General features: G+C 41.0%; 1 protein-coding gene across 6 annotated transcripts in view; it reads right to left on the bottom strand.

The window, feature by feature from the left end:
• The window catches only part of LOC125450808 (tyrosine-protein kinase JAK2-like), a 242,818-nt gene that overhangs the window by 44,084 nt on the left and 186,534 nt on the right, over positions 1-12,200 (bottom strand). For all 6 annotated transcript variants that reach the window (XM_048527020.2, XM_059644500.1, XM_059644501.1 and 3 more), the window contains 3 exons: positions 6,522-6,679; positions 1,945-2,056; positions 786-972 (listed from right to left, as the gene is read on the bottom strand). In XM_048527020.2, the coding sequence (XP_048382977.1) occupies positions 786-972; positions 1,945-2,056; positions 6,522-6,679 (457 nt within the window). The remainder of the gene's footprint in view (positions 1-785; positions 973-1,944; positions 2,057-6,521; positions 6,680-12,200) is intronic.

Genomic DNA, 12,200 nt, shown 5'->3' with positions numbered 1-12,200 from the left:
ATTTGTATTTTTCCTACTGGAACAAAAAAGTTCACATTTGTTCCATTTTATTTAATTTTTTAAGAATTCAAGATTTATGATCAGGTTTCAAAATGTTAGGGACATCAAAGAAACTAAGGGTCAAAAACCAAAACTCCTTGTCGAAAGGACGTATGCCTGCAACAGCTTCAAGGATACTATCCAAATCCAAACACCAACCTAGGATATGTTCTGATGGCGGAAATCTGCAATGGTTTTCTCCAGTAGGTGAAATTTGTGAAATTAGTCAGAAGAAACTCACAGTGGGGCACACTTTAGACATTTCTCATCAGACCAAGTAGAAGAGAAATGCCCCTCTAGGTGCCCAAAAGGCTGTCCCAGGTATCAACTTCCTGACTTCAACGGCTTCACAGAGCCCTTTGTGAGCACCTTATCCGAGTGCCTGCGCTATCGTTTTAGTCCTGTACTGTGACACCCTCGTGCCATCTAACACCATTCCCATCCCCCACTGGAATTCAATGGGCAATCGACCGGGAACACAGGGAAGTGGCCCATGATTAAAGAAACTGCTGGTGAGGCCAAGAGAATTTCCTAACTACTTGACCTGCCCTGACCATTGTTCTGACTGAGCCGAGATCGCGGCTCACCTCTCTGAATCTTGGTAAAACTCAGATCACCAGCGAGAATGTCTGTACAATTTCCAATCAATGAGAGGAAAGGAAATGTAGAATTTGCAACCAATAAGTGATCGACATTACATTTATCTCTGAATAGACTGAATATTTTTAAGTTAGTGGAGATCTTACCTTTGGGTTTTGGTGGACAGCATTTGCTAAACTGGAACAAAACACCATCAGATCGGACAGTTTCTTTTTTGTAGCAGTTCAACAACTCTTTCAGGCTGCTGAAAGTCTTCTTTGCTCCATTCAGATTGTATTCATTGTTCTCATTCTTGGTAATCAGGCAATGCCTGCATTCAATCACATTGTCCTTCTAAATAAAGCAAATCAGAAGACACCTTAAGAAAATCTTCATCTTCCATCTTTATGGATCGTAATCTTGGGAAGAAGCTTAATATCTTCTTATCTTCATGATTCCTCTAAACACTAAACATGTTTGACTACTAGCAGAGGAGGGAATGAAAGGAAAGAAAAGAAAAGAAAAGAAAAGAAAAGAAAAGAAAAGAAAAGAAAAGAAAAGAAAAGAAAAGAAAAGAAAAGAAAAGAAAAGAAAAGAAAAAAAAAAAGAGAAGGGAAAGGACCTCTTCGAAACTGTTACACTGACCAAATTACATTTGCAGAAAATTGATTCGTCAAAGAAACTTCTGCCCTTCGCATTGTAATAAGAAAGTGTCTCGGGCTTAAATTTCTAAGGATAACACAGCATGTTGAAATGCAGTCAGATCAGCTCTCACTGGCATCTTTGGCAACCATTAAGTGATCTATAAAGGTAAAATGGAGGGAACAAATGACTGGGGGAGGCTCAGGAGCCTGGAATTGGTTACTCAGAAAAAGATAAGATTCGGGGAGATCACAATCATGAATGATAATATAACAGACATCTATTTAAGTTTTGCAAACATAATATATTTGCAAAATCCCATAAATATTCAGGGACGATCAGGAATGGGCAGTAAATGCTAACCATACTGTGCCATTCCATGAATGAACTGGGGCGGGGGGGGGGGGGGCCTCCAAAATTAGAGCTCGGATAGTGGAAAGTACATAAAGAGTTGAGATTTGGTTGCTTCATGGACAGAGTGCGAAGTACATGGAACTGACTACCCGAGGTGACTGTTAAGACAGTACACAAGTCTTAAACAGTAAGGTGAATAAATGTTTCCAGGGAATGGATGATTAGAAGGTACTATAATTTAAGGAACTGTCAGAGTGACAAGTCTTTGCTGATTTTTGTACCTTTTAATGCACTACATCATGAACCACGATTACAAATGCTCACACTTACCTCTATAGCGACGGTGAGAAAGTATTTATTAAACTCTTTGGGACTACATCGAAGAATGAAAAAGCCTTTCTGATTTCCGGCCTTCCTGAGTTTATTCACAGCAAAGTCCATCCTGTTGCAGAAAAGAAAACAGTAATCAAATTACTTCTGAAGAAACTCCTTTTTTTTGATAATGGGAACTGCAGATGCTGGAGAATCCCTTCGGGTCTAGGCCTGAAACGTCAGCTTTTGCGCTCCTGAGATGCTGCTTGGCCTGCTGTGTTCATCCAGCTCCACACTTTGTTATCCTTTTTTTTACTATTTTGCTCTCTTGAAGATTGGTGAGCTGCAATGTTTTTTAGGCAGTTTAGTTAGAAATAACAAACACAATTAAATTCCTGTGCAGTTACAAAGCACCCCAAGAAAGATGCTATCCCAACTAAAACCTACAAAGGTTGGAGTCAATGTCTGGTCAGTGAACCTTACCTCTGAGGAAGGAACCACAGCACAAGTTATAATGTTTAAAATGCATTTGGATAGATACATGAACAGAAAAGATTTGAAAGGATATGAGCCAGGAGCAAGCAGATGGACTAGTTTAATTTGGGATTAGGGTCAGCATGGACTGGTTGGACCAAGGGGTCTGTTTGAGTGCTGTATGACTCTATGTCTCTACTGCCCAAATAAACAAGTGGATAGGCATTGTTAATCTTCAATAGATGAATCTCTCTCTTCACCTGTGAAGCCTTTTTCAAATCCTTTTGAACCACTCAGTGCAAGATCATGACCAGGAGCTGCTGCCTGGCAGACAGGGTGGTTCTAGAGAAGGTCAAGGGAGACGTGGATATGGTGATTAAGCTAGACAGCTCGAGGGCAAATGCCAACAAAAGAACGTGGGCTTAAACACCACATTTATTGACCTGACTAAGGCCGTTGACAATCAGCTGTGAGGGCTTCTGAAAGTTAATGGAGAAATTTAGCTGCCCCATGAGATTCAACACGATGTTGAAAATTCCATGGTAGTACATTCACTCACGTCCTGTATGCTCTTGTGTTTTCAGACTCCCTCTCAGTTATTAATGGCGACAGACAGGGATGGAGGTTTGTGCCATCCCCCTTCAGCGTACTTTTCTCTGCCATGCTCTCTGATGCCTTCCAAGATGGTAACCCTAGCATTAAAATTAGACACAACATGGACAGCAAGTTGGTCAATGTGGGACAACTCAAAGCAAAGACCAAGGTCTTTGGTTTAGCAGTGGCTCTATCATTTGTCATTTCTGAGCAAAACAAGTAACATCGCACAGGCTTGTTCTCCAATGCAAGTTTATAACCTCAGACTTGTGGCCTGCAAGAAGAAACTGATGCAATATAGCAGGCAGTTCCAGCAAAGTTTGATCTCAAGCCCAAGATTTCAGTTCATAGCCAGAACTTATCTGCAATGGGTAAGAATTGCAACTCAGGTCTGCAGAATAGGAAAAAAGGCCCTTCAGTCCATCGAGCCTGTGCCAGTCAACACCAAGAATGAACTATTCTAATCCTATTTTCCACCACTGTGGCACACAGTCATGATTGCTTCGGCATTTCTCTTATCTTGGCAGCCCACATTCTTGATTTGATATATTGATAAATCAGACACATGCATGAGTTGCCAAAACAAAGGCATTCTTCCACAGACTTCAAACTTTAATCCTGAAATAAAGAGAAGTAAATCTGCCACCAAATTGAAACTCAAGAGGGCAGAACTTTTCAAATATAATGAAGGGGGGTCTAGGCCTGAAACGTCAGCTTTTCTACACCTCTGATGCTGCTTGGTCTGCTGTGTTCATCCAGCTCGACACCTTGTTATCTCAAATTCTCCAGCATTTGCAGTTCCTACTACCCAGAACTTTTCAAATGTTTGGTTGCAACCCCCATGAGGTCATGAGGAGAAATGCTGATGCCCCAAGCTCTGATGTAACTCACCAAGGTACTGCAGCCAAATGCTGGAGTACACAGCCCCTTTAAATCATTGATTCATTTTTGAATGTGAGTATAGCCTATCAGCCTTAACACAGACTTAAAAAGCTGCACAGAAAATTCTTGCCTTGATCAATGTAGGTACTATTTCAACTTGAAAACTCAGTGAATGAAATACCACTGCCCCCCTCCCCGCACAGCTATTTTTGAGTATTGTAAAGGAGTTACAATGTAAAAAGGCTTCAGCAGTACTGCTACAGAGCCATGGTCCTGTTATTTGCCCAAGATTGCTACACCTGGCCCAAAGCTTATGTTTTATTTGTTCATGGGTTGTGGACATCACCATCTAGGCCTGCATTTATTGCCCATCTCCAATTATCCAGAGGGCAGTTCAGAGTCAACCACACTACTGTGGGTCTGGAGTCACATGTAAAGCCAGACTAGGTAAGGATGACAGATTTCCTTCACTAAAAGGACATGAGGTGAACCAGTTGGGTTTTTACAACAACTGACAGTGGTTATATGATCATTGCACTCGCTTCTTATTCCAGATTTTCTTCTGAATTCAAAATTTCACCATGTGGGATTCAAACCCAGTTCCTCACAACATTGGCTAAGGGTTCAGGATTATTAATCCAGTAACATTACCACTATACCTACCTACTCATAACAACAATACAGCTACCTTTGAAAGCAAAAGCATCTCAAAGTTAGACAGGCTAAACAAGGTGAGGCAATCCTATGGCAGCAGCTTTTCCCAAGTTCAAGCACTTGCAGTAGTGTGTCTTCTTTGCATATAACATTCTGGATGCAGATCTGCCTAAACAATCTCCTAGACACCTTCTGGAATGTAACCAAGCACCATGGTCATCTTTGCTTTGGATGATGATCAAGTCCAGTGTAACAGCACATCATTATTTCTGAGCCACAAGGCACGTTTTGGTCAAAAATTCATATCCTCACTTATACGCAAACGAAAGTTGGATAGTTCTGCTCCACAGGATCCATAGTTCCATTCATTTTTATGGGTTTAGGAGGGACTAACCTGGGAATTGACCTTATATTTTCTAACCCTCCAAAGAAATGTGCAGCTAGTTGGATGATGATATTGTCAGAGAATTCCTATTTGCAGTTACACTTCCTCACCTAACTCATGAATAACAGATACAAATGTAGTTTGGGAAACAGAGAAGTGGTCTGGGGAGCAGAAGTGCATGGTTCAGTTCTGTCACTCAGTTCTGAATATGCTACAGCCAGTGAGTTGGCAAATTGATATTTGCTTAGAATGAAATAACACATTTCTGAATTGACAATAAATACTGGCACAGCCAGTAATATTCAAATTCCATTAATTAATTAAAACAAACACACTCTCTCAAATGCTACATAGGGCAAGATACAAGAACTCATAATTTTAGCAGAGTGAAAATGGATTGAAAAGGCCAAATAGAAGGGATAAATAGATATATTGCTCCAATTCAACTTCTCTATTGTATTCAAAGTATTCTAGATAATCCCATTTGATTTTTTTTGGAAATACTGAGGAGTATTTTGTTCGCTTCGACATGAAGTGACCTGTGCTGCCCCATGCAATCCTGACAGTTGGCAAGTCGCTGGTAAATTTCCAACTCCCTATTGTATTCAATGAATAGGGGAGTTGGCACTCACGTTAACATCTCAACTTTAATGCATCAGAATCTAGAGACTTGAAACAGCCAACACAAACTTTGAATTTGGTTTACGAGTGTCTATAACAAGCAGAGCCAAAATGTCAAAAGTTGGTGGAAATCCCCAACACCCAGGCAGTAGGTTACAAGGTGCCCAGGATCCACTTGAGGGCAGCACCACTTCATGAGCCAAGCATCGGATAAATTACTCAAACTCTCAGCAGAACACTGAACAGAATTGTAAAAAAGCAATAATACTTCACAAGAGTTGTCACTTATACTTGCTCAAACAAACTAAAGTAGCAAACAGTTTCCAGTTCTTAAATTCTTTCATTTTCACATTTTTAATCCAACGGATTTACTTTTTGTCAGAAATTGAGAGTTGCTGATCAACATTTAGTATTTCTGTGACCTAATTTTCTTCTTCCTCCCCCGCGCCATTTCATTCCCATCCTCATCTTGTCATGCCAGGTTGTGCCAAACACAAATGCCTTGAAAATCTACTACTTTCCAAATCCCTCCACATTAAATTACATCCTCTTGTTCTCCAAGACCTTTGCACCCCTCCAACTCTGGCCTCTGGAATATCGATGATTTTAATCCATTGACCATTAACATCTCAGTCTTCAGTTGTCCAGGCCCAAAGCTCTGGAATTCCATCTGAACCTCTCCACATTTCAGCTCATTCCTCGTGCTCTTTAATAAGGACCACTTGGTTCACTAAGCTTTTGGTTCTCTTGTCCTAATAAAATTCCTTTATGTGGCTGAACAAAAAAAATGGAGCAGTCTTTCTTTCACTGTGCTCCTCCATATCTCAATTTAACATGACAAATCTTACAGTTTTCACTAAGTGTCATGCAGAGGTTTATCTCAATACTACCTTGTCCAATTCAAACAGTGAGCAAGAACGGGTTATATTTTCTGGCTAGGATGTTTTAATTTGCAACACGTTACTTAAAATGATTCAACACTTACGAGATGGGTCCATGGCAATTGCTCTGGATGTTTTCCAATAATCTAGGAGGTGCAACCTCTTTGCAGAGATAATGATGAGCGTCGGCAGTTAGCCTATAGTATCCATCGATTAGGGAGACAAACGAGAAGCCTTCTTTCAAGGACGGAAACTCAACTTCCTATGTCAAAAACAAAAGCAAACTGAATTTGCAAGTGGAAGTACACAAAAGAGTGCAACTTAAAGAAGATACACAGTTTTATATTCAAAGACTGTCCAAAGCTAAACAAGCAAATATTCAACTGTACTCCTGAGTTATTTCTGCAGAATGTCTTAATTGCGGCTATTGGTTTTACAGCATAGGGAATTTTAAATCATATCACCTTTGGTCTTGAAAAATGTATCAATCATCCTCAAAATGGATTTTTAAATTTCCTTAATGGGATATTGGTATTACTGGCAATACTTGCTTTCTATTTCTGGTTACCCTTGAAATGCCAGGCTATGGCCATCACCAATAAGAGACAGAGACAATCTAATGACCACCCCTTGAGATTCAATGGTGTTACCATCACTGAATTCCCATTATCAAATTCCTGGGAGTTAATCATTGACCAGAAGCTCAACTGGACTCACCACATAAACACAGTGGCTAGAAGAGCAGGTCAGAGGCTAGGAATACTGCAGCAAGTAACTCATCTCCTGATTCCCCAAAGCCTGTCCACTATCTACAAGGCACAATTCAGGAGTGTGATGGAATACTCTCCACTTTCCTGGATGAGTGGCAACCCCAACACTCAAGAAGCTTGACACCATTCAGGACGAAGCAGCTTGCTTGATTGGCACTATATCCACAAGCATCCACTCCCTCCACCACTGACGCTCAGTAACAGCAGTGTGTACTATCTACAAGATGCACTGCAGAATTTCACCAAAGATCCTCAGACAGCACCTTCCAATCCTACGACCACTTCCAACTAGGAGGACTAGGGCAGCAGGCATATGGGAACACCACTACCTTCAAGATCCCCTCCAAGCCACTTGCCAACCTGACTTGAAAATTTATCAGTATTCCTTCACTGTTGCTTGATCCAAATCCTGGAATTCCCTCGCTAATGGAATTGTGTGTCAACCCACAGCAGGAGGATATCAGCAGATCAAGGCGGCAGCTCACCACCACAAACATGACTAAAAAAAACCATGATTTGTTTTGACTTGATTTGTTAAGCCATTTCAGGGGGTAGTTAAGAGTCTGCCAATTTGCTGTGGATCGGACGTCACACGTAGGTCAGGCCATGTGTGTGTGGGAGATTTCCTTTCTAAGATATAGACTGAACTAAATCAGATTCTGAGGTAGGCAGGTCTGATGCTATCCAGCCTCTGACTCCTGGAGGAAAAGAGGTGCGTACATCAGGGTACTTTGTGCCTAGGTTCTTTTGTATGTCCCTTGACCGAAGCTACCTGTCTTGGTACAGAACATCTATGCTATAATTAAAGTCTGAAGAGATCAAGGAAAGAAACAGCTACTGAAAGTCTACCAAAATAACCTGGATAACCAGACACCTACTTCCATGGATATGATTGTACAACATATCACATTTCATTCAGGAATGCAGAGGAGACTAGAATGAAATGCAGAAAATACAAATTAAAGTGCGAGCTATAACCCTGTAACTACTGAAGAAAGCAAAACAATATTTTGGACACCACTGAAAATGTACCTATTTTTCCTGTACGCTTACACCATTTACTTTAAAGACTTCAAAGAACAAGACATAGAATCATTGTGGGTAAAAGTAAGAGGTCACCACAATCTCCCAAAACAGCAGTTACACTGTAGCTCAGAGCACTCAGGAATGATAAATGGGACATACAAGAAAGGTATCATAATAATCCTGGTTGAGTTTAATCTGTATGCAGATTGGGTGAACCAGGTTACCAAAGGAACAGATGGCCTCCATCCTAGAATCTTGGAAGAAGTGGCTGCAAAGATACTAAAGACATGAGTTATAAATGTTCCAAAATGTAATATATTCTGGAAGAGTGCCAGCAGACTGCATAGTGCTGTTAAATTAGCCATTCAAAAATGGAGGGAGGCAGAACGTTCAGAACTATAGGCCAGCTAGCTTAACATCTAATGTAGGGGAGTTATGAAAATCCATTATTAAAGGAGGTTAATCCAGGACACTGAAAATCAACATGTGATCAGGCAGGGTCAAATCTTTGTAAAAAGAAATTGTGTTTAATTTGAAACCTTGAGGAAGCAACAAGGTAAATTACCGAGGAACTTGCAAATGTGCGGCAATTGGATTTCTAGGTGTTTGATAAGGTGCCACTTTAAAGGGGAGTGCAGGATAAGTGCACATATAGGGAATAATACAACATCCTGGATAAGGGCTTGGGCAAGTGATGTTGTGGTGCAGTGGCAGCATCACTACCTCTGAACCAGAAGGCCTAGGTTCAAGCCCCACATGCTCTAAAGGTATACAAATAACATCTCTGAGCTGGTTAATTAGGAAAATATTTTTTAAGAAGTGAGAAATATTGGCTAGCTAAGAAGAACAGGATATAGAGAGTAGGCATAAATAGAGCTTTTCGGAGTTGGCTAGATGCTGGGGCCTCAAATATTTATAACATCCTTCAAAAACTTGGTTGTGTATGGTATGGTAGCTAAACTTTTTTAAGACACCAAGATTGGGAGGTAAATAAGCTGTCAAGAGAGTAGAGTCCAAAGTGATAGATAGGTTAAGCAAATGGGAGAAAATTGGCAGATTGCATATAATATGGGAAAATGTGAACTTGACCTCTATGGCAATAGGAGTGGAAAAGCAGCAAGCTATTTAAATGGGGAGAGATTGCACAATTCCAAATTAGAGTGATCTGGGTGTGCTGGTACACAAATTGCAAAATGTTGCTACGCAGGTACAGAAAGTGGTCAGGCAGGCAAATGGAATGTTGGCATTTCCTGGAAACAGAATGGAATATGCAAGTAGGGATGTTTTACAGCAGATGTAAAGTACACTACAAATCTAAAGTATCGTGTACAGTTTTGGTCTCTTTTTATTTGAGAATACATGCTAAAATAGCATTGGAAGCAGCTCAGAGAAATAGTATTCTTCTTAATCCTGGGATGGAGGGCTTATCTTACGAAGAAGGCTTTAGTAGGTTCGGTCTTCTGCCATGGGCGTTTAGAAGAACAGGAGGTGATCTCAATGAAACCTCTAAGATTAAGCTCTCTTAATATAATAGGTACCAACAGCATATTTCTTCCTGTGGGATGGACTAGAACTTCTTGGAGGGGGGGGGGGGGGGGGGGGGAGGTGAATAGATAAAAATAAAAGACGTCTTGCTTTTCAGATCGAGATGGAAATAATTTTCTTTTAGAGGGTCACTGAAGTATGGGATTCACTTCTCCACAAAACTGTGGAGCCTGGGTCATTGAATTTATTCAAAAGTAGGAGTTTAATTGATTCCATTCGTCTAGCAACAATCTAAGGTTATGGAGGTCGGATAGGAAAGTGGAGTCAAGACAACAACTAGGTCGGCCATCACTGGAGCAAGTTAAGAGAGATGACTGGTCAAGATCATCTTCCAAGTGCTTTCTTTAAAAAGAAAATCATTTGAGAGAATGTGGACATCTCTGGCTGTCAGCATTTTTAAGGCTCGTCCCTAGTAGCCCTTGAGAAGGTGATGTGCTGCCTTCTTGAACTGATATTGTCCACATGCTGGTGGTTGACCAACAATGACCTTAGGGAGGGAATCCCAGGATTTTGACCCAGCGATAATGAAGTAGTAGTGATATATTTCTAAATCAGAATGATAAGTGCTTGGAGGGGAATTTACAGGTGATGGTGTTCCAATGCATTTGCCGTCTTTGTCCTTCCAAATAGAAATCATCTTGGGTTTGGAAGCTGCTGTATATGTATCTTTGGTGAATTTGTGCAGTGCACCTTGCAGATGGTACACACTGTTGCTACTGAGTGTTGGTGGTGGACGGGGTGGATGCTTAGGGGTATGGTGCCAAATGGGTGAACTGCTTTGTCTTGGACAGTGTCAAGCTTCTTGAATGTTGTTTGGAGTTGCCATCTAGTCAAGTGGAGAGGACTCCATCACACCCCCAACCCCAATTTGTGCCTTGCAGATGATGGACAGGCTTTGAGGAGTCAGGAGGTGAGTTATTTACCACAGTATTCCTCACCTCTGTATTTGTGAGACAAGTCTTGTTGTGTTTCTAGTCAATGGTAACCCCCAGGACATTGATAGTGGGGGATTCAGTCATGATATTGAATTCAATATTGGATGTCAAGGGGTGGTGATTAGATTGTCTCTTATTCGAGATGGTCACTGCCTGGCATTTGAAGGATGTGAATGTTACTTTCCACTTGTCAACCCACACCTTGATATTGTACAGATCTTGTTGCATTAGAACACTGACTACTTCAGTATCTAAGCAGTTGTGAATTGTGCTGAACATTGGTAAACATTCCCACTTCTGACCTTATGATGGAAGGAAGGTCATTGATGAATCTGTTGAAGATGGTTGTGCCTAAGACACTACCCTGAGGAACTCCTGCAGAGATGTTCTGGAACTGAGATGTTTGACCTCTGACAATCACAACTATATGCGCATGTGCCAGTAACACTCTGGTTTTAAAGCTGTGCCTACGTTGCCATCATATTCTGGTTACGTACTCTTAGGAAGACACTTGAGATGGAGACATCACATAATTGCCCTGTGCCTTCAAAAACACCGTGCTTCCCCAATATGTAACAGTAAGCTGAGAAAGGAGTATCTCCTGACAGCACTGCAGTCAAACGTGCAATTGGTCAACAGCTTAGGAAAGAAGCGATCAATCACAGGTTATATGTCGACTATATAGACCGATAAAGAAGCTGCAGAAGTGGGGGAAGTGACAGGAAGGCACAAGTCTGACAAAATTATTAAGCCACAACGATCTCCTTGTGGTGTTTCAAGACAGATAAAGTAACTTACAAAGCAATACGACAAGCACATGGTGGTATACTTAATTACAGTATTCGATAAGCCTACAGCGCATAGATGGCGAACTATGACACCAGCCTGTATGTGAGGGCCTGTGTATACATGCCAAACCATTCTATACTACCCAGGAAACAGTGTTCACAGCAGAGGATAAAGCCTGATTATACCAAGATAATGTGCAGAATTGCAAAGTCAAAGATAAGGAGTTGTGCTGACAAAAAGGGATAATTAGTAACTAAATAATTTCACAGACATTTGATGATTACTATACAAGGAAACATCCGGTGAAATATTTACATATCCTGTGGGTTTCAAGAGCAACACCCTTCATGGTATGAATTTATTGAGATAACAAGTCTTCATAAATCCCGTGAGAAATTCAGAAGTAACTAAGTACTTGAATAACAAAACTGATTCCTTTCCATTATTGAAATCTAAATGAGTTTACTCATCCAATGAAATCAAAAACTGGAGGAACAGAACTCTTATCCTGAGAGACAGCAAGAACTGCAGATACTGGAGTCAGAGTGAATAAAGTATAGAGGTGGTATAGGAACACAGGACGTCAGGCAGCATTAAGGGAGCAGGAAAGTCGACACTGCAGGTTGACACCATTCATTGGGACTGGGGAGAGGGAAGGGAGCTTGGAAACTAATGGAGGCGGAAAGAGGGACTGGGGGAAGGTAGATGGGATGGTGAT

The sequence above is a fragment of the Stegostoma tigrinum genome, chromosome 3 (assembly GCF_030684315.1).
Source record: "Stegostoma tigrinum isolate sSteTig4 chromosome 3, sSteTig4.hap1, whole genome shotgun sequence".
NCBI lineage: Eukaryota > Metazoa > Chordata > Chondrichthyes > Orectolobiformes > Stegostomatidae > Stegostoma > Stegostoma tigrinum.
This window is presented reverse-complemented; position numbering and strand designations above follow the sequence as displayed.